The sequence below is a fragment of the Felis catus genome, chromosome E3, assembly GCF_018350175.1.
Source record: "Felis catus isolate Fca126 chromosome E3, F.catus_Fca126_mat1.0, whole genome shotgun sequence".
Lineage (NCBI taxonomy): Eukaryota > Metazoa > Chordata > Mammalia > Carnivora > Felidae > Felis > Felis catus.
In genome coordinates, this window is record NC_058383.1 from 32079275 (window position 1) to 32102276 (window position 23002).

The 23002-nt window shown below is 54.5% G+C and overlaps 1 protein-coding gene across 15 annotated transcripts in view; it reads right to left on the reverse strand.

Annotated features, from left to right (window-relative positions):
- Positions 1–23002, reverse strand: part of CLEC16A (C-type lectin domain containing 16A) — a 203624-nt gene that overhangs the window by 99570 nt on the left and 81052 nt on the right. For all 15 annotated transcript variants that reach the window (XM_045047505.1, XM_045047504.1, XM_045047502.1 and 12 more), the window contains 6 exons: positions 20802–20924; positions 17458–17567; positions 16666–16710; positions 14066–14116; positions 10668–10796; positions 2179–2299 (listed from right to left, as the gene is read on the reverse strand). In XM_045047505.1, the coding sequence (XP_044903440.1) occupies positions 2179–2299; positions 10668–10796; positions 14066–14116; positions 16666–16710; positions 17458–17567; positions 20802–20924 (579 nt within the window). The remainder of the gene's footprint in view (positions 1–2178; positions 2300–10667; positions 10797–14065; positions 14117–16665; positions 16711–17457; positions 17568–20801; positions 20925–23002) is intronic.

Sequence of the window (23002 nt, forward strand, 5' to 3'; positions counted from 1 at the left end):
AAAGAAGAAAGAAAAGTCAAACAATAACACGTGCATACCTTATTCTAGTATCATGTGCTCATAAAACCCACAATTCCTAGTACTTTCTGGATGGCGCCCTTTAGCGAAGACATAATTTGTGATGGGGCTGGGTAAAGACAGACAGCCATTACTTTCTTAATGGCCAGCAACCCAAAAAGGTTCAGTTAAGTGATCTCAACTAGCAATCTAGTCAATTAAAATTGATAAGTGAAAGACTTTTAACCTTTCTTTCAGCGGGCCATTCCTAGGTGGAGGGGGAAGGAAGCAACGTGAATTCCCAGCATAAAATTTAATTCCATTTCATGGATGCGAACATTCTTGCTGCCCATGAAAGCAAGCCGTCTCCCTCCTTCCCTGAATCCAATCAGAGAAAGACTGGTTTATCTTCTCTCCAGTCAGCTTAATCAATTTAAACCCTTAAAGAAAGCCCTGTGGCCATCTCTCAAGGAGGAAGGGGCCAAAGGAGATGAGCAGAGAGCGGCCCATACAGGACACGGCTCCCTTGTTCTTCCAAGAGAGAGAAGACAAAAAGAGAACAAGAAGAAGGCAAGAAGAAGAAGTTAAGACAAACAGGTAAAACCCATCATAATCACTTACGGAGAATCCTCTATTCACGCAGGAAGCTCTGCACTTTCTATGCATCACCTTATTTAATTAGCAGGTAATACAGAGGACTGCAACTTCCTGAGCGCAGTTATACCCTGGACACAATGCTCAGTCATATATTTCATACGGTATTTTGCTCAGTTCTCAACACAGGCCCATAATACAAGGAAGTTCATCGCCATTTTACAGGTTAGGAAATAGAAGCGGGGCAGGGGGTGTTTTCCATCGTTGGTTCAAGGGAACACACGGCAGGGCAGGGGTATCCGGCTCAAGTGCCAACCCTCAGGGGTCTACATCAGGATCGTGGGTCACACAACGGAACGCTTCTGTCAAAACTCATTCAACTGTACGCTAAACCTTGGTGAATTTTATCAGACGTAAACTGATCTCAATAAAGCGGACTTAAAACAACAGGACCCTGTCTTTACCATATGCTACAAAGGGTGGCCCTCTGCGGGTCCCGCCTGCTCAACTTCCATGTCTTTGAGTTTTCTTTGAGGGCAACCTCCCTCCTCACTCTCAGGTGGAGTCTGAGTCTTTTCTTTCAAAAGAAATGGGCCCCACCGCCCAGCTCAAGGACCAGCCACGAGACCCCGGCCTCGCCCATTAGTGAACCACATTTCTCTGACCACAGATTGGTTCAGGGATGGTCAATGGACCCAAGCCAGACCAATGAGAGCCCTGCTGCGGACCTCCATCAAGTCACAGGAAAGAGCAGCCCTATTTCTGGAAGGGCTGCTTAGCCAGTTCAGTAGATTTTGGAACGGCAGACGGCCACCTTGTCACCATCTGATGAGAGCCCTCCTGAGGATGAAGCCAGAACAAAGGGAAGCCCAGCAGAGACAAAGGGCAGCAGCTTCCTGATGACGCTGCTTAAGTCCCTAGATGCAGCTATGCCTGAAGGCAGTGTACTCCTGGACTTCCCAGTGACGTCAGCCAACTCCCCTTTCTGTTCCTGAAGCCAGCCTAAGTTGTGTGTTCCATCTCTTCTAACCGAAGAATCCTACTATATCACAACGCCACCTTGCCCATCCCTGTGCACGTGCCCTATAGCAAATGGGAGGAAAGAGAGAGCCCTACACGTACAAGAAGGGTTATCGGAACGCAACCAGGCTAATGCCCATTGTCGCTTTTAATCAAGTCACCCACAGTCACTTTTGAAAGTCCCTCCCCCCCCCCTTTTAGCAGCAGAATCTTTAATCATTGGCATCATACAGAAAACCAATCAAACTGGCAGTGCCACGGTCATATGGAGGGCAGGGATCCTGGAGCCAGAGACCCCGATCACCCTGCCCAGACCCCTCGGCGGACGACCTGCACAGCCCCACCTGGGCTGCGGCGAGCAGAACCCACGACGGGCTTCCAGGCGCCCAGAAGGCAGGGCCCTTTCTTGGAGTTTCGTGGGACACGCACGCTCTGTTGGTGCTTGGTGACGGATCAACCACAGTCCCATATGCTGGTGGCACACTGACCCTCCCAGCTACGTCTGAGCCGGCAGGGCGGAGCGGACACTGCCCCCTGCCCCGCCCCCTCACCCCTGCCGTGACTCACTCAGATCTAGGACGTCATCGGTTTTGATCAGGTCCTCCTCCCGCGTCAGTGGCAACTGGGTCTCGGGCTCCCCTCGCAGCTGCAGTGACAGGGAACGGAGCATGAAGAACACCCGGATGGCCTGTACAAACAGTTGGGGAGCAGCAAAGAATGAACCTGTAGTTAGTTAGGTGACGTGCTCCATGTGGAGAAACCACACAGTGGCTCTTGATTTCAACAAACAAAACGAAGTCCACCTCTCCCAGTCCCAGTCCCAGGGCTCTGGTGTTTGCAAAGCAAGACAAAAAAAAAAAGAAGAAGAAGAAAAAGAACAAGAAAAAGAAAGAAAATCAACAGGTGCAGCCTGTTCCCACTTATCCACAAGTGAGGGCACTTCACCTCAACCGAGCACCTGTCATTTGCCAGCACCTCTCCCCTAGTGTCACGTGACCTTCTGACCACCCCCCCACTCCCCCACCCCACACCCCCGCGTCCTCAGCAGGTGGCCCGCTTTGCGGACAAGGCACTGAGACCCAAGGTGGTGAAGTTCTCTGCCCCAGGGCACGCATCTAGGGAGGGCTGGAACCTGGCCTCTTCCCACTAAACCAGCACAGAACCTGGAAACGCAAATCCCAAGTGACAGCGTTCCCGCGTCCCACCTACTGAACGTGGGGGCAGAGAGGACAGAGGGTGAACCCTGCAGGGTTCAGGGCGGCCCGACTCGATTAAAAGCCCACCCCTGCCCCTCCTGGGCGAGCCCGTGCACAGCAAAGCTTCAGCCCCTTGGCCTTGCACAGGGGCTACGCTGTGGACAGGACGGCAGACCTGGGGCCTGGCAGGTGTGCGGGGACATTGGTGCCCCGAGGGCCCCTCACACTGACCCAGCCAGCTCTCTGGGAACAGAGGCAGCTCCGCGAGCATGGGGATCCCTGGCCCGCGAGAGAGGCGTCCAGGAGGGATCCAGCATGGCCATCCACGCTTCCCAGAGACCGGGAAGAAAGCAGAATCCCAGGCCCCGGAACCAGAGATGTTTGTGCAGAAAGCAGCCTTCACCCGGCTCGTGCTGGTAGCACGCAAGCTACCCTCGGGTCCCCGACTGGAGCTGAGCGGCCCACCGGTGAGACCAGGAAGCCGAGGGGCAGCCCCTCGCACAGGCCGTCTTCCCACCTCTTCCCCTGAAGCGTAGCTGACGGGCCTGAGGCCTGAGGGAAACCGCTCTGCAGTCAGACACACGAGGTCTGCACTGGACTTGCTGGGCAAGGCCCCCGACCCCCGTGAGCTCCAATGTCCACATCTGTGAAATGGGGGTGGTGGCCCCCGCCTCACAGGGATGCTAGGAGGCTCTGAGATAAGGCGGGGGGCGGGGGCGGGGGCGTGGCTAGCATGTGCTAGTACAGGGGCAGCCATCCTTCACTGCGGCCACTCGCTAGCTGGGCACGGGGGAGGGCACGGGGACAAACCACTGTCGCCACTGGCGAGCCACACGGCGATGAGCGCCAGCCCACTTTTGGTCTTCTTGTTTACAGTTCTGAGGCTACAGGCTTGGCCCACTGACCGGGGAGGCGGCCCTTCATAAGACAAGGTGCCTCCCGAAGCAAGGCGGGGGCGGGGCTGGGGGGAGGCAAATTCCTGCCTCTGCCTCCAAAGAGCGGGGCTCGCGCTGGCTCCCGATGACCCAGGCCACAAGGACACCCACCCGCACGTGGAAAGCCTCATCTGGCCGTGGCCTGCAACTGGCAAGAGACCTGAGCCACTTTCTTGATCTCCTAACGTAGAAAACCGGAAGAACAATCCTACGTCCTGGATGCATTCTGAGGTCACGCCAAAGTACTAGAGGAAGATAAGCTTTTATATCGCAGTGAGAGTGGCAGCTGCATCAGTATCGGTCTGATTGTTCTTATCAGCTTTTTAAAGTACAGTCTTCGTAAGACGTCTGCTACAATCTGAAGACAAAGAAGTGTGGCTTCGTTTTCTTAAAATCGAAACGGCAACTATGAAGCAAGCAGCCACCGCGCGCCAGGCACCGTGGGCACCTCACCGCAGTGTCAAAGCCGTGACACGGGAAGAGACGGAATGGGGAGAGGCAGACTGAACCAAGTTCACAGGGCTGATGATGCCTGAGCTGGGGTTGGAACCGGGAATGTCTGATGCTTGTGGCACTTAACCAAGCACACGAAGAAATTCACACGCCTGTGCCGGCCTGAGAGCAGAAAGCCCAAGATGTGGGTGGTCATTTGAACTACACGGCCATCTGAACTCTCAAATAATGAGTCATGGGCCTCGGATGTGAACAAAAAAGGCCCATCGGTCAGGTCGAAGCTGAGTGAATGCTTCATTTCTGTCTCAAAAACCCATTCCTCCCGGGGTTCTGAGGGCAAAGAAATCAAGCAGGACCCTCCTCGCTGGGGGTTGAGAACAGAAATGTGTGTGGCTTTCTACAGACCATCACTCTGAGAACCAAAACCTTCCAATATAAAAGTTCAGAACTTGGCTCCTAGGAGGGACCTTTCTGGTAACACATCTGCTTTTGCTCTGCAAGCAACAAATGGCAGGTATTTCCAGAAATACCAAATGATAATAATAATAATAACAATAATAATAGAATAATAAAAATATGAAGAATACAGAACATAAAATAAACGCCCCGAAAATACTTTTCCTGGTTCTTGCCCCAGTTAAGAGAAGGAAGAGGGTATGAAAAGCCCATGCCCACGAGGGAGGACGGACCCCACAGGGCCAGGTGCTCCATTTGGACTAAAGATGGGGGTCCCTTGGGGGTCCTACAGGGTCCACCAGGCACGATGACTAGCCACACAAGTCCAAGAATCCACAAAAGAGAGGTAAAACACCAAGATCAAGGCCCTCAAATTCATCCCACAGCCCCCTAAACAATAACACCCCCTCTACTCACCAGAGTCCTGCCAGGTACTAGCGAGGCAAGACCGCGACATCTCACTGAAGTCTTTTTTTTTTTTTTTTTAATTTTTTTTTTTTTAACATTTATTTATTTTTTTTTGAGACAGAGAGAGACAGAGCATGAATGGGGGAGGGGCAGAGAGAGAAGGAGACACAGAATCGGAAGCAGGCTCCAGGCTCTGAGCCATCAGCCCAGAGCCTGACGCGGGGCTCGAACTCACAGACCGCGAGATCGTGACCTGGCTGAAGTCGGACGCGTAACCGACTGCGCCACCCAGGCGCCCCTCACTGAAGCCTTTTAACAACTCGGCGTGGTTCCCATTTTACAGACAGGAAAGCAAAGCCCGGGGATGTGAGGCAGCCTGCCCACAGTGACTCGGCTAATAACCAGACTCCAAAGTCTGTATTCTCCCAACCATATGCCTTTGCCTTCAAAAGATTTAAGGCTTGGGACCCAGGCTCTTATTGAGCGCTTCTCTGGACTTTGCCAAATAAACATGCAATTTGTCAAGTTTTACTGAAAAGGAAAAAGGACTCATTACTCTTTCTGAAGCTTCCACAGAATGCCAGGAAGGCAGACGGACACTGGAAGAACACATTCGTTTTGGACAGGAGTGACAGCTGAGCACGCTCAAGTACCAAGAAGAGACGCGTCCTGCGTGCTCCAGTGCCCCCAAGAGCGAGTTCTGCGAGGGGGTTGTGGGGAACGAGTTCGCCAAGTGGGGCAGGACGGCTTCGGGCTCAGACGGACCTAGGTGAGTCACACGAATCCCCTGAGCCCAGATGCGAGTTCTGGTAATGGGGGGTACCCACCGGCCCCGATCTCAGGGGCCACCGCAGAGGCGTAGCCCCTGAGCCCTGGGGCCGCCCCGTATACAGCGCTCAGGTCCAGCCCTCTCGCCACTGCCCCTGCCACACCTGCAAGCCGCGGAGTTTAGGGGGCAGTCGCCCAGGTTAGAAGCCCACCAGGCTGTGGAAGTGGCCGCGAAGAGTCAGTCATTCTTAACGGGACGCCGAAGCAGTGTAAAGCGGGCACAGCCCGTTGGGAAAGCGCCTCGCCGGGATGTACAGTGTCACGCAAAAAACGTTCATACCCTTTGCAGCAGACACTCCACTTCTGGGAACTTATCCTAAAGAAATAAGCCAGGAGAAAGAAAACACTGTATTCGTGAAGCTGCTCATGACAGTTTAGCTGAAAATAATGTGATCCCGGAAGCAACCAGGATATCGAACCAGCAGAAAGATGCCTAAGTCATGGCAGGAGTCACCAGATAAACTTTCGGGCCCCGGTAAGAGATTCGACTTGCGACGACCGCGTCACAACAAGGAGAGCTTCCGGATTCTGCTGCAGGATGGAGAAAGGACAGGGAGGGGCCTGGAAGCGAGGCCACGAGGCACCCTTCCTGCCTCCATGAGAAGACACGCTTGCAAACAAAGGCAGGGAGGAGACGCGAAAAGTGTCTTGGGTGATGAAATCACGGGAAATTCTTTCCCCTCCACTTTTAGAACCTCACAAGATGTTCTTCCATGCGTAATACACATCCAGAGAGGAAAGCAAAATATCCTATTTCCTCACGGTCAACAGCGATAAACACAAAACCTGTGTGTGGTTTTACGTGGGGATAGGGAACAGAATTCAGGGACAAATAAAATTTCACACAAATACATGTGTTTCCTAATGGCTTCCCAGATTACCACGGAAAGGTAGCTACTGGATTAAATCCAGATTTTGATGTTCACCAAAATTCCTCTAACTCTTCTCTAGCCTTAAGCTTCAGGAGACCACGAAAAACTCTCTTTCCTTCCCTCCTGAGATGCTAGACTGCTTCACCGCACACTAAGTACCTCCTGAGCACCTCCTGTCTGCCAGGCACCTTGCAGCCCGTCTTTCCAACTACCTTGGGCAGGAGCTGAGACACAGAACACACGAGCAACGTGAGGCTCAATGAGGTCGAACAACTTGCCCAATGTCACACAGCTGGAGCCGGCACTGAACTTGGTTGGTCTCACCAGCCTGTGTTCTTTCTAAACTGCTTCTCTCACTGCCTCTGGGAGGGGCCCAGCCCAAGTCCCCATTTCTGCTTACACGTTCTCATCAGACCCCAGTAGTTCCCCAGGACCTTCGTTTCTAGGTGAACTTCCCTTACCAGCTGGCATGGCTCAGTGGCTCTCTTGCTATTTTGGTCTCGTTTTATAATCTCCATTCACTGTCTGTTCTGGCATTTTGCACAGTACCTAGCAAATGCTCAACACATCTGTCGAATGGAAGAATGCGCAGGAGGCACAACGTGACTTTCAGCGCTGGGTGCCTCCCCATGGCCTGCGAGGCCCGGTCACCCTCCTGTCTTATCCCGTTCCCTTCACTCAGCCTGCCGGTCACCCCGCTTCCTGAACATGCCATGCTCATTCACATCTTGAACTCTGTACTCAAATGTCCCCTCAGCCCGGTTCACTTCTGTGCCCTCGGGCACAGCATCTGGCATACGGTGAGTGTCCAGGGGCTCTCTGATGAATGTAGGGAGGACTGTTTTACAAGTTAGGAATGATGTATTATTAAGGGTTGTTTGAACTTCCTTCAACAAGTCCTTAAGGAAACAGAAGGGATTTCTGAAAAGGGTCAGCCTCCTAAAAGTTAAAAAAGTTTCCTTGGTGGAAAAAGAAGAAGAAGAAGAAGAAAACCTTTGAATCCAAAAGGATGAAATGGAATGTTCTTTGGATACAAGCAAAGAACTTGAAAGAAACCACATAAGCCCTCAATTGCTTGCTAAACCATACACTTCCTTTAGCTCAAATTCAAAGCACACTGCTGCGTTCTGATGTCTGAAATGGGCTAAGGATTCTGGAGCTTCTGGAGGATTCTAGACAGCTCCTTGAAATAGGAACCGAACTGAGGTGAGTGGCCAAAACTCCCCTTCAGAAATCTGAAGTCACAAAGGAAAAAGCTTCTCTAAGGTAGATGGCCGGCCCTCTTTTCTACCATTCGGCCACCTTCTCGCGGGCTCTAAACCCAGGGGCCCTGAGGCTTCAGAGTTGCTTTTATAAACTTGTCACACAGACAAAGACTGAACAAGAGACCCCGGGGAAGCGCAGACATTGCCAGCGCTATGTCTGCACTCAGTTAGTTGGGCTACGCATCCCGTCTGCGGCAAGGGAGGCAGGCCGCTTACAACCAAGTGAGGTGTGAGGGGCAAAGAGAAGAAGGAGGCCCGTATCACCGGCAACTACTACCGGCCTGGGACGCCTGGGTGGCTCAGTCGGTTAAGCATCCGACTCTTGATTTCGACTCAGGTCATGATCTCCCAGTTTATGAGTTTGAGCCCCGCCTTGGTCTCTGCACTGACAGTGCAGAGCCTGCTTGGGATTCTCTCTTTCTCCCTCTCTCTGTCCCTTCCCTGCTCATGCACTCTCTCGCTCTCTCAAAATAAATAAACTTAAAAAAAAAAAAAAGAAAAGAAAAATATCTATTAAAAAAAAAAGGACCACTACTGGCCTTTCGTGTTCTGCCTTTCACTGACTCCCCACAATACTTCTGGCAAGGGCAGGGACGTGCTCCTCTCAGATGGGTAAAGGAACCCCAAAGCCCAAGCAACCCTCCCTCTGCCATCTGCCCCACCCCTGAATTTCCCCCATTCTCTCCTGTGGACCATGACCGTCTGCCCTGGGCTGGCAGGGCCTGATGTCAGCAATCAGCTACCAAGGCCAAGGTCCTGGCTGGGCTCTAAGGCCCCCGAGATCAGCTCCCTCCAGCCTCATCACTTCCCAGTGGGCCTCCCTCGCTCTGCGCTCCAGCCACGTCCCTTCCCTAGAGGTGCTGGAATGAGCCACATCTCCCTGGCGCTCTGCACCCCCTGGCTGCCCGGCCTATCCCTCTGGTGCCCGTGCCACCTCGCTCCCCAGGTGGGATTAAGAGCCTGACTCCATATTCCTTAAACTGATGATGCTGCCTTTCCTACCTTGGCCTCTAGACTCTGACTCCTAGATGACTGAGGCGGTGTATTCCCCGTCCCTGGCGCCCAGCACCACATAAGGACTGATAAATACGACGAAGGTGGCAGTAGGGAGTGGCAGGTCAGAGTGGCTAAGAGGGTAGCTCTGGAGGCCACACTGCCCGAGCCGAGTCCTGGCTCCTGCTACTTATCAGCTGGGGGACCTTGAGCAAATCACTGGACCTCTTCATGCCTCCGTTTCTTCCTCTGTGAGATGGGTTAAATTTAGCACAGCCTCCTAGGACAATCGTAAAATTACATGAGGAGGTTCATACCAAGAACTGATACGAAGACTCACTTTCTGTCAGACATGAGCTCCTACAAGCATTAAGAAAACTGGGGGACCACGAGCCAGAAAGAAGGCAGTACCAACACAGAGCAGGAGCTCTCAACATTCACAGCCTTCTGGACCTCGCTCTGGCTCAGACAGGGTGGGTCCTGTGGTGAGGTCTGCGGGTTTGGTCAGACGGCAGGGAACGCGGATGGACTTAAAACACGCAGGTCCGACTTCCTCTGCGTCCCCCGCCACCCCATGCCTCCAAGGCGAAATCACCGCCTGGGCAGAGGAAGCCCACGGAATCTTCCTGTTTGAGGCCGATCCAGCAGGTGACTCCTGGTTCTCAAAATCCAAGAACGAACACCTCTGTGGCTCTGGTTAGCCTGGGATTAACTCAGAAGAAGAGGGCAAGGGATTCATCTCATTTATCCGTTCATGTCTCCAGAGAATGCTTTTCTAGGAAGAGGTGACAGTGCTTTCTAAAGTAGTTTTTTTTTTTTTTTAATGTTTTTATTTATTTTTGAGACAGAGAGAGACAGCACAAGCAGGGGAGGGGCAGAGATAGAGGGAGACACAGAATCCCAAGGGGCTCCAGGCTCTGAGCTGTCAGCACAGAGCCCGATGGGGGGCTCAAACTCATGGGCTGTGAGATCATGACCTGAGCTGAAGTCAGACGCTCAACGGACTGAGCCGCCCAGGCGCCCCAAGGTGACGCTGCTTTCTAAGAAAGAAGCTGATCTTACGAGAGAGATAGCATACTGTGAAGAGCCCTGCGAGACCGCTTCAGAAAAAAAGCGCTGATAAGGGGTGCGCGCTGCTGCGGGGTTCTGAGAACTAATGTGCCTGTCACACGCGGAAGCAAGCAGGCAGGGCGAGAATCGCAGTCTCCTTAGCGGGTGCCTGCCTGGAGATCCCTCAGATACCTTAACACCACACCATCTCGGGCGGGGGTGCTGAGCCTCTCTGGGCCAGAGTTTCACAGGGGCCTCACCTGCGCTGCCTGCCCTCTGCTCACCCCCCTGCCCCCGGTGCCCACAGCGGCCCCGAGGCTTTCTCTCAGAGCCTGGGGCTGGGGGTCGTGCCCTGCACCGGCGAAGGCAGCCTGGCCGGCACCGCGCCGTGCAATTTCAACCCTGCGTTAGCAAGGGGCAGGTCCCCTTGAGAAGTCTGTCCTGGCGGCAGGGCGCGAGGGGGGCGCCCATCCACCTGCTGTCCAGACACGGGGTGGACGGAGGGCTCCTGACCTGCTGGAAGACCCTCCCTCCCGGCCCCGGCGGCGGCCCCGGCAGACGGCAGCCCAGGAGAGGTGGGTCCCACCTGCGCTCACTCACCCGCCGCGTCTTCTCCACGTCACCGCACGGCAGCCGCTTCACGAAGTCGATGCCGGTCAGCGGCGTGCCCGTCGGGGGCAGCAGGATAGAGGCGTCCATCATGAGGTACTCCACATTCATGGGCTTCATCTGGAAGAGAGACATCACAGGAAACCTCACCGCAGGGAGGGAGGGGCCGGGGCAGGTTACACGGGCCCCTCGTCTCACCCGCCGACAGCCAACGGGTACAGTGCGCCCACGTTAAGGCTGGCACGAGGCCTCGAGGCAGCCAGACGTGCGGGCCGCGAGCCTTTGTTTCCCGAGACGCAGAGTTTTCCTTCCCTTGAACTGACAGCTCGGCCACCCTTGACGAGTTGCCTCCGTGCTGTGGCAAGCTGTGCTTTCTCACCCTCTCGGGCCCCTCCACCCAGCGGGGAGCGGGTCCCTGACCGCAGCCTCCTCCCTCTCTTTGTACTCCCCAGAGTGACGACGACAGACCTAGCGAGAGCAGCCCCCGTTTGTGGAGAGCAGACCACTGACTGCAGGCAGGCGGTGAGCTACAGATCCTATTTAGTCCCCCCGAAGACTCCGGAAGGGATGTTTCCCAGTCCGCCGACAAGACGGAGACTCAGCTGGCTGGTGGCAGAACTAAGATGCAGACCCAGGCCCGCCTTGCTCCAGACGCCCTACGACTCCTGCCACATGACCACCAACCTACTTCCTTCCTCAGCCGCTCAGCATCTTACCTGGGATCAGAAAAACAAAGCTACTCAGTGAGCACCTACTAAGTTCCGGGCACCGGTGGGGCTCACCTACCACTGGACAGGAGTGCTGATGCTGTCCCTTGTTACAGACGGGAACACCGAGCCCTGAGAAAGCGAGTATGCCCACAGCCACTGGGCCAGACAGGAGCGGAACTGTCTGCCTAGCTCCACACCACTTCCAGGAAGTCTTCTCTGATGACTATGATGAATGGTAACAACATCTCCCCTCCTGGAACTTTGCTGCATCAGTACTGACACTGAATGTGCATGCATCGTTGGACACAGACACTTCATTTACCAGACACCCTAAAGGAATGAGATTTCCTATATAGGTAAATGTCCCAGAGATTTAATTTTACTGCTTCAAGCATCACATGCTGTTTTAGGTGTCTTTTCTTTTTTTAATATGTGAGTGATTTTTTTTTTAATGTTTATTTATTTTGAGATAGAAAGCAAGGGGGGAGAGGCAAAAAGAAAGGGAAAGACAGAATCACAAGAAGGTTCTGTGCTGTCAGCACAGAGCCTGACATGGGGCTTGATCCCAGGAACTATGACATCATCATCTGAGCCAAAATCAAGAGTTGGACGCTTAACCGACTGAGCCACCCAGGCGCCCCTTTATCTATCTATCTATCTATCTATCTATCTATCTATCTATCTATCTATCTATTTTAAAGAAGGTGGGCTTCAATGCTATCACTTTTTTTCCCTCCTGGAACACACAGCTAACTATACATGGCATGTGTGGTGAGGGCCCGGCTGTCTGTGCTAAGCAGCCAAGGAGACAGCACACCCTGCCTGCCTCTTCCTCTGGGCCGCTGTAAGCAATTTCCTCCAAAGGCCTGGGGTCCTTCATCCCAAGTCCCTTTATCCCAGGACAGGGTGGCAGAGCCCCATGTCCTGCCCCGGGGCCGCCCTTGGCATCGCCTTCCCGCAGTGCCTTCCGGCCTGCCCTCCGCCCCCTTGCAGCCCACTCCGCGCTGCCCCACCTGTCTCCACCACCTTCCGCAGGAACAGCAGACGGCTGCCATCATTACACCTTCTGCATTAGATAGGAGGTGATTCAGAAATGAATGAGGGTCAAAAATGAAGGCCTGGATTTAGCACAAGGGTCTCCGTGAGCACATCAGCAGCACCCAAGGGTCTATCTCTGGTTCATTTAGCTCAGCGACTGGTTCCTGAAGTCTGACCTAAGGACTACACTTTCAGGTATGGGGTGTGCCCCCTTTCAGGTTCTCTGGGGTGCCAGACACCGTGCAGGACACACAATGAACACGCGACAAGACAGACAAACGAGGCCGGGGGAGGCCCCTATGGTGGGAGGGAGGGGAGCCAAGCACTCGTGCACACCGTCTATGGGAGGCACCCCTTCGGTATTACACATCCAGGCCGGGTGCGTGGTGTGGGTCCCATTTTACAGACGGGAAAAATGAAGGCTTAGGATGGAAGCAACCCGTTGAAGGTCGCATCGTCAGGAGGTAACAAGAGCAGGAACTGAGCAGGGGTTTAGGGCCCCGAGCTTCTCCACATCGTCAGGTGACGTACGAGCCTCCCGTTTCAAACAGGAAACCGACCTGTGGAGAACCGCAACGCAGAAGGAGACATCCCGGGGGTGAGATAAAGCGGTAGCTAACCCCTGAATCCACTCCACTTCCATTACTGGTCCAAACAAAGAGTAGGACACAGAGACACTCTTCCGGGGGGTCAGGGGAATGATGGGGGGCAGTGGCCACCACCAGGTGTGAGATGCACCTGGGCGGCCTACACATCACCGGAGGAGGCCCGGGCACTACTCGGGCACATCTGGAGACGAAGAATGCCAATTTACAACGTTCCCTTTCCGCAGAGGGCCCGGAAGTGCCGAGGGCAGGGGTGTGGTGAGGGCACAGCAGTCCACCCCCCGGTGAGATGGGCTTGGGAGCCAGGAGCCACTTTGAGCAAGCTGCTTCTGTGTTTGTGACACTGAGGCTCATTACAACTTCCCGAATCGCTTCACTCTTTGATGAGCAGTGTCCACGAAAAGGACGTTTGTCACCTAATCACTGACTGCCAACGAAGGGGCAGGTGTTAGGGATGCAGAGAAATAAACACGACAGAGAGAGCTGCATGACCCGATCTCTTCCCATGACCGTGCCTGCCGGACGGAGGCAGACAGGGAGGACTCTAAGCCGGTGCCGTGGATTCGAGGACAAGCAACACGCTGGAACATTCCAGGGGCCCAGCAGAGAAGGGCAGGACACTGCAGGGGAACTGCTCTGCCTTGGAATCCTGGCTCTCACCTCCCTGGCTGGGCAGGCTGGGGCCTCCTGATCGGTGACGGGAGAGAATGACAGCAGCCACTCCCATCAGGGTGACGGGGGCAGCAAGGGCAGAACTACGTACAACATGCTTTACATTCCCGACGTGGCGTGAGACCTCAGTCAGGGACCGTTTTGCACCCAAGTGAATCTTTCCGACCCATCTACGGCACGACCCTAACAGGGGGAGTGAGTGTCATCTGAGATTTCAAAAGCGGCAGCGAGCCAGAGGCACCGTTTCCAACTCAGTTCCCCGCCAATCTGTGTCCTTCGGTCAGAAAGGCCCAAGTGAGAATTCTCTCGGTTCCGCAGGACGAGCCGCACAGGCCACGCCAGCGCTTTCTGGCCCCTCACTTACTGTCATGCTCCTGTACTCGTCTTCAAACATGTCCAAAAAAATTTCTTCTCCCTAAAAAGGAAGGAAGGGAGGGAGATTATGCACATTTTTTCCATAAACACCAAAGTATTATAAACTCCACTTCACGGCTTGGGGGGCCATCTGGTTCTCATTAGCGAGTTCTAGAAAATCACCAGGAAGTAAAATACACACGTGAGCACGAACACACACGCTCTCTCAAACGAAAGCCCGGATATCATGTTGCGCCTCTCAACGACTCTCTCCCCCCCCCCTTTTTTTTAAGCACGTAGAGTTAGATCCCTTCTGTCAAGGCAGCTAATTAAAACAGCAACAAAACACCACCACATATAATTAAAATATAAATGTGGTTAAAATGGCGAGTGTTCAACATCATGTATTTGTCAAGAACGGTGGGAGAGATGGGGAAGCCCGGCTCAGCTGCCGTGTTCAAACCAGGAGGCGCCACACCTCGGAAAGGAAGCGTATAATTAAGTATACTTAACGCTAAAATTATACAGCCCGGTCCGTTCATTTCTGAGGCACGCCTGTGAGGCTCTGTAGCTCCGCGGGGCTGTGATGGCTAAGAACTTGGGTCTGAAACATGTACACCAGGGGCCAAATCCCAGCTTCACCTCTCAGAGCCTCTCGCTGGGTGACAGCCCACATCTACACGGGTCGCCATGAGGGTGACACAGGTCAACCTGAGCACAGAGCCCGCCGCCCGGCCAGGGCTACTAAATGCGAGCACGGTCATTACGGGCACCACTGGACGGAGCACAGCTGGGGAGGGGAGGGGAGATTCAGCTGAATGCATCTGGACTATTGGAACTGTCCTGTCTCTCTCCTAAGTCCTGAATCACACATGTACAAACACAAATACACGGGCAGGGTGGGAATGGAGGAGATCCTTCATACATTTTTCCAGTATAAGTTCCACGTAAGAACCACAGAAATCACGACCCTGGAAATATCCAACACCTTCTGACTTATTATACTTAGGACCTTATAGGATTGTATTATATGTAAGACCTTATAAGTAAAACTCACAGGATAAAAGAACAATCTGGGTGGGGAGAAGGGAGCTGCAATTCAAATATAGCTCTCCTTTCGCTAATGGTGATGAAAACCCTCTGGGCAAATGTCTACCTATGTATCTCTGTCTTTCGGTTTTTGCAATGCAAGACTTTCTGGGGGGGGTGGGGGGCAGGGGACAACCTAAGAGCAGTTATCCTGGAAAGAGACCCAAAGATGACTAATGCAGCCGTGAGGCCTCCGCTTTCTCCTGGGCTTTGCCGAGGACGTGTATCCTCGCTGAGGCCAAGCCTCTTGCGATGGTCTAAGGGGAGCCTGGGATTTCCTCCCCCGTGCGTGGGGGCCCGCAGGGGTCCACCCTCGGCTGGGTGTGCCCACCATGCTGCAGCTGCATGGGGTCGTCTGAGCCTGCCGAGGCGGATCCTAGATTACAAGGCCTGCTTTTCTCTCAATGAACATGGACAATAATGGGCAGTGGCTTAAAAAGCTTCCTGCAAAGAAAAGAGTTCTGGTGCCTATGTGCCTATAATTCATGGCAGTTTAAAGAGAATACAAAAAATCAAAGTGGTTGAACAACAAGAAAATGGCAGCGCTAACGCCTTTCTCCTCATCAGCCAAACAACAAGGAGAAACTGTGGCTAACTGGACCTGGAAAGACCTGACGCAGAGGTCGAAAACCAGGAAGGGACTAGGTCCACGTGAATATGGAGTAATCCACCTACTGCTGACAAATTACGTACTTCCCTAAGGAATACATCATGCCCTAGATAAGAATGACACAAAACCATCACAAGGAGATATGGAATCCGAAGAGGAATCTACAAATTTCTCTGTTACTCAAAGTCATGGTGGTCCTTTACAAAATCTCACTACCCTTAATGATAAACGTCTAGAAGCCTGTAACAAGGTTTCCTGGCACACAGGTCTATAAATAACGTACATGCAGGGGCGCCTGGGTGGCTCAGTCGGTTAAGCGTCCGACTTCGGCTCAGGTCATGATCTTGTGGTTTGTGAGTACAAGCCCCGTGTCGGGCTCTGTGCTGACAGCTCGGAGCCTGGAGCCCGTTGGGATTCTGTGTGTCCCTCTCTCTCTGCCCCTCCCCCGCTCATGCTTGCTCTCTCTCTCTCTCTCAAAAATAAAATATTAAAAAAATAATAATTTACATGCATATAATTCATAAATTCACGAACAATTCAAGGTTACTTTACATGAAAAACATAATTCATGCACCTATTAATTTACATATGTGACTTAGTCATGTGCAGGTGTAAGTAATTCACAACTTATATGTAAATTCAGCAATACACAAATTCACATGTGACTGATAAACCGTCCGCAGTAGCACTGAATCCCCAACAGGTGTCCTGGTAAGAGAAGCAGGGGGAGACCAGGGACTGGGGACTGGGACAGCGTCCGGGCACTGGGACGCTGCACGCGGTTCACTAGGGAAGCACAGGCATACGGAGCAGCCACGGACTTGTGACCTTCACGTGCGTATGCCCACACACTACAGTCCCAGTTACGTGACCCACACCACACTGCCGTCCCCTGTGCTCTGGCAACGTACCTTATAAAAATGCCGTACCAAGTGAACGCTTTCTTCTCTGGCACCCTGTGAAAACAGAGGGAGGTGGGGAGGGAGGGCGGGGAGTCGGGTGAGTTACTAATTCCAAAATTTGAGAGCATGTAAAACAGGGGAGAGGCTGGGCTAATATCCTTAAATCTATCTAGTGGTTCGTAATGTGAGAGGGAGGGAGGGTGAGCTCAAAATAAAAACGGGGCAAAAGAGAGGTGATTCAAGGTGGTGACAGGGGAAGGTGGTAACACTGAGTTAGGTGGGGGCAGCAGGTCATAAAATATGGCCATGGTGACTCCATTTTTATACATGTGTGTGTATCTAGAGAGACACCCAACAAAGCGTCGACTCGGGTTGCTACTTTTTCCCCCGTGTACTTTCCAAATTTTCTCAAATAAACATGAAAAATAAGGGGGAAGGCAATAAGAACTATTTAAAAACAACGGATGCAGGTATTGGCACAATAAACCGTAAGTAAATAAGCAGCGTGCGTGTGTTTGAATATGTATAAAATCTCTGTAATGCAGAAAGGAGAATAATACAATTCCGGTGACAAATATAAGGCCGGTAACTGTAACAGAAACCACACAAATTCAGTAACTAGGCGGGTTCATCGGGCCAGTCTCAGAGGAAGGGCAGTTCTTCTGGAGAGGCATCGGGGTCATTACGCCCTGCTTCTCGTTGGTGCTGCGGACGCTGGGGCTCCGATCTGGATCCAGCAGCTTCCTGCCCACCGCCTCCTCCCCTCCGGTGGAACATGGGCCATGGGGGCGGGGCCCTCACCTCCAGGCAGGCCAGGTGCACGTCCTTCATGATGCAGCCCGCGCTGGCCACGACTTGCTGCTTTAGGAGCAGGCAGCTCAGCTCCAGCGTCGCCAACCGGATCTTCCCATCTGCACAGGAAACCTGGGTCAGCCTCGCACACCCTGGCGGGAAGCCCTCCAATACAGCTTCTCGCCTTTATCGCTTTGAGGTTAACAGGTAACGGGCCCTGGACACCCAGTGGGGACACGGAGGGAAACCCACGGGCCAACCCCTCCCCAGTCAATGACAATAGAATGTACCCACACCGCCCATGCCAGGTACTCCCCTGCACCCCCTTTATCAGGGGAGAGGAGGCAGGAAAAAGACTGTTACTATTTATTACTGGAGGCTGAAAAAGTGGCCGTCTGTGGTTGCTCTGCTTGGCTGGGTTCCTTCCTCTTTTCAGGAACAAGCACCCCCACTTTCGTTTGGAGAATCACCAACTCCACTCCTGGGCATGCAATTTGGGTGCAGCTGGTCCCTCCCCTCTGTCCCAGGGACAGGCACATCGGCCAGGCTGGTCAGATGCCCTATCCCTCTGGTCACGGTGACTGAGGGAGGGACGGGCGAGGGAGCCAGTCAGCCAATAAGGCTCAATTCCACACCGTGCTGGAACCACCGGGCAAGAGAACCTCTCTTCGCGCCGGGCCGAGAGCAGCACGGGCACAGTGGTGGGGCCTGAGCGGCACCAGACGAGGATCCACACTGGCCATCCCGCACCCTCGCCAGAGTTTCGAATCTTCTGTTCGGGGTTCTACAAACTGCCCACCCCTTCCCCCACAGTCCACCCTTTCCCCCAGACCGCCCAGAGTATGTCTGGCAGGCCCAGAGCCCGAGGAGAGAAGGGCACACACACAGCGGTAGAGTCCAGAAACAGTCTTAACAACTTGAGCTTCGGTACCCGGCTGCGCCTGAAGCCGGCACTGAAGTTACACAAGACCTCAAGTCACACAAGCCAGTAGTTTTGTTTCTGTCTGGATTGCTTCGGCCAGTCTGAGTATGGGTTTCGGTCCATGACTGATCCACCTGCCATGCTACTGTGAACCGGGCACCGCGCTGGGCACTGTACAGACCCCTCCCTCGAGAAGTCTCTACAAAAACCCACCGCTATGGGCACTCTAAAGACTGGGGTTTAGACAAGTGAAGTGACTTGTCCAAAGCTTCACCCCGGGCGGTAGTGGACTCCAGGGGCTCTGAATGCCAAAAGCCCCGTGGAGCACAGCTCCTAGAAGCATCTGTGACTGCCTGATGGGAGGGCACCCTGCTCTTAGGCAGACTCCTCCCTGCGTCTTCAAGCTCGTTTCTGGGGAGACGGCTCGATGTGGAAGAAGGGCCAAGAGAGGAGGAAGTCTCAAGGCTGCAGCCCTGAGGCCCTGGGAACCCTGAGGACCGGGACAGGCTACCGGGAAAAACTCGAGGCAGACGCACGAGTGCTCACCTCCCTGCCCATCCTTTCCCTGCTTCACGTGTCAGGAGGGGAACCGGAGAAGAGGGAAGCATCTACTGGGAGAGGCTGCTTGGTCTCAGCTCCGAGGCTCTCTCTCAGGGCCCCCCGGGCCCAGCACGAACACAGCCCCGCAGGCTGTGCCCACCCGCCGCCCGCCTCCCACCTCCAGCTCTCCGGGGCTCAGTCTCGCTGCTGCCTGCCCCTCCGCGGAACCCCCCTGGCTCAGCCACGACACCCCTGCGGCCGCCTCCGGGCGACTGGGATGTGATCTTCCACCAAGACCCTTCTTCCTTTGCAAGCTCCTGGCAGGCGCAGACTTCCTGCCACTGGCCCCGTTAAGGGGCTGCCGTCCGTCCCCACCCCGGAGGCTCCTCTCCAACACCCAGGCCACGCTCTGCCATCCTCAACCACCGAGCCAACCTGCTGACAGAGCCCCTGCCAACTGCCCCCTGAGCCACTGTCCCCGGGGACGACCTCTGTTCCCCACACTGGACCTTTCGGTAGAAACTGACCCCACCAAGTGCCCTTGGTCCTGAGCCACACCTGTCTCTCTCGCTGCCCCTCTTCTTCCGTGTGGGACCCGGCTCAGGCTCCCGTGCTGGCTGTCCCTCTGCATCACCTTGAGATACCTGTAGTGGCCCAGGGCTTGGTCCCCGATATGCCTCTCTTCTCTCCCGTGGCTTTAAACACCACCCCTATGTCTGTGAGTGCCACACTGTTAGTTCTAGCCCCGAGCGCCCCTAAGCTCGAGATTCTATCTCCTCGTGGAGTGGCAGCAGTCTGGGATGCCCAGCCGTGGCTTCCTGGAAGGCACGAGCCACACCTGTCCTGTACTTCCTGGACCCTCGTCATCTGCACACAGCGGCTGGCATGCAGGAGGCACTCGATCAACATTTCTCTGTGGAGCCATCCCCCCAAGCCTCTGTATACCCTCCCCGAAGTCATGGAGGCTCTGGCCCCTCTGGCCTCCGAGGGGCTCTGGCCGCTTCGTGGAGCCCACGCCCCTTAACTTCTGGAGTCCTCACCTATTATCACGACTCCCACCCTTGCCCTTCTCCTGAGCCTGACGTGGGCTCATCGCCTGACTGCTCCTACTGTACCGCTCAGTGGTTCCCTCTTAACCAGGCCACATCTCCATTGGGCCCATTTCTGTGCCCTCTCACACACCCTGATGGCCCATCCCCCTGCCTCTGCAGAGAACCCGCCTGGCGATCAGGGTCCCTCAAGCTCAGCACTGCTGATGTTTTGGGTCAGATAATCCTACGTCATTGGAGGCTGTCCTGTGCACTTGTCCTGTGCAGCATCCCTGACCCCTGGAGGCCAACAGTAACACCTCTTCACGTTGTGACAACCAAAAATGTCCCCAGACACTGTCAAACGTCCCCTGCGGGCAAAGTTGTCCCCATTTAGGAATCACTGTGCTTGGTCACCCCTCCTGTTATTTCTAGCCCTTGCCTTGGCTGAGGATCCTCGGCCAAAACCTCAGAACTGGGCCGACGGGTGCCACACGCTGGGCAGGTCTTGCACCATCAAGGGCCCCTGATCTGAACCTTCCAAACTTCCCTCGTACACACTCTCAGGCTGGTTCGTGCTCAAACGTGGCCTTGGCCTCCCCGAGAGGAGGGTGACACACGCTGGCAAAACTGACACAAGAAGGGTTGGGTGCGGAAGGAGAAGAAAGACAGGGGAGGAAGGAGGAGGAGATCCCGAGGAGAAGACGCGGATGGACGGAGCGGTATGGGTGGCCCAGGGAGGAGCTGAAATCTGCCTGCGCTCTCAGAAAGGCCAGGCCGAGGCCCCAGGGCTCCTGGTGCGTGGTCCGGCGGCCCGGTCCCTCTCACTCTACTGCCCCTGTGAGCAGCCACACCCCAGGCACCTGGCTGGGCAGCGTTGTTCATGATCCTGATGAGTCTTTCGGCCAGGAGATGGTTGTAGGTGGTCTTGTCGGCCGCACTGGGCACCGGGAGCTGGATCTGCTCTAGTTTCTCAGGATCCATGCCTGCAACGCACAAAGGGGCGAGCTGTCAGGGGGCCGCCTCATGAGAACCCCGCTCGTCCTGAAAGGCGCCCCAGGAGGCGCTGCCCAACCTCGGCGACCCGGGGTCCATCTCCGTGACTTCTGCCACGACCGGTGCTGCCTGAACTAGATAGAGCTCACTGCACAGTTCTCTGAAATGGAACTTGAATCAGTACGTATCAAAACATACATTTTCTATCCCCACGTGTAAGCTGGAAATCAACATGCTGCCACGCTGACAGGCAGTGTTAAAAAAAAAAAAAAGACAATGCTTTTACATTTTAGTCAAGGATCGTTGACTTGCGTCAACTCATCGCGGCCCAGGCCTGCTCTCTCTGTTAAAGACGGGACTCGGCGGATCCTTAGGAGGTGCGGAAGGCACGCCAGCCCCGAAAAGTGACACGCTCCCGGACATAATCGGGGGACACGGGAAAGGAGTGGCTTCTGCACGACGTGCCACTCGGCCACCTCATGCTAGGCCTGTGTGCCACCAGAGGCCACCCATTATCAGACACATTCCACGGCGGGGGAAACGCACACGGAGACGGAGACGAAGCGACCGGACGGGAAGGAAACCGCAGTCACGCCCGGCAGGTGCGCCTCTAGCTCCTGGCAGAGAACTCGATGAGCGGGGCCGGCCACTCAACGAGCACACAGGCGGTGGGTGGGGGGCACCGCACCAGGCGAGGGGCGGGGCCGGCGAGGAGAGACCGGGCTAAGCGCTCGCGACAGAGAGGCGCAAATACAAAGAGGTCGACGGCGCGGATCTACCTTCAAGTGGCAAAGGAATCCTTTTCCTGCCAGTAAACACTGACGGCGTTTCGAACACAATGGACGAGACATGGGAGAGGTGGCTGTGAAGAGGAAATGCGAGGGCACAGAGTCCAGCTGGGCACCGAGTGTCAGTTTCCTTGAAGTGGAACCTGGGGGGCCGGGCGAGGAGAAGACCTGTGAGGGCGACTCCGGCAGGCCAGGTGCGGAGAGGGGGCCCCGAATCCTTACCCCCCTTCGAAGGTGGCTCTGGAAAAATACACTTACAGAGACAAACGGTTCGCCTGATCCAAGGCTGGAGAGCTGAATGGATTGTTTGCGCTTGAAGCACGTCTTTTCCTGTTATTCTACCAAAGGGGGAAGGTGACACTTCTCGGAACTCTTGAAATACGGCCCCTTGAGTACTAGATGACGCTTCATTTAGAACCTTGACAAAACAGTGGAGGACAGCACTGAAGAGCTGCTTGTCTGGATTCTAAGTAACTCCTCCACACACGCATTGACGTAATAAACCATAACAATATATCTTGCTTTATTGAATTCCTTCCAGCTCCGAACCAAAGGCTAAGCCATGCCGGGGAGACGACACGGGTGAGGGACGGCCTGAGGGCTGGAGCTGGGCCGTTCTCCCTCTCCCGCCTCACCAGCGGCGGCTTCGTCAAAACACTTGACGGCGAGGAAAATTCAATTGGCGGATTCTAGATCCCATTTTGATGCTAAACGTCTAACTCCGAAGCACGCTGCTTTATTAAATGGCAAAAAGAACATCAAGTGAAATTTTTCTGGCGTCTGTTTTTCCTCCCCAGAGATGTCAACACCATCCTGACATCGCTCTAATCCTCCCATTTCTGGCTCCCTGGGACCTGGCAGCCAGTGGTTCCAGGGGAGAAGTGCTCCTGGGCTGGACCACCTCTCAGCCCCCTTCAGCGAGGATGGCAGGAGGGGCCCAGCCGCTGGCTCCCTCAGGGACGCAGCAGTGGTCACCAGAACTGGGACGGTCAGGGACTTGAACCGGTTCTTGAACTTCCATGACGAGCTCCATTTTGTCTCTTTCCTATTAGGGCCCCCACTCCCTGAGAATTTGTCAAAAAATGAGGAAATCTGTGGCCAAATCCTCTCTAGACTGGAAGAAAAACACTCCACAGTTATCGTGACTTTCCTCAAGTGGCAACTCCACTCTCTGTGAAGCGGGGGGGGGGGGGGGGGGGGTGGAGGGGGGGGACTGAAACAGTTCCTTCTACAACTTCACAGGACCAGAGTCCAGCACAACCCCCCCCCCTTTAGTTGGA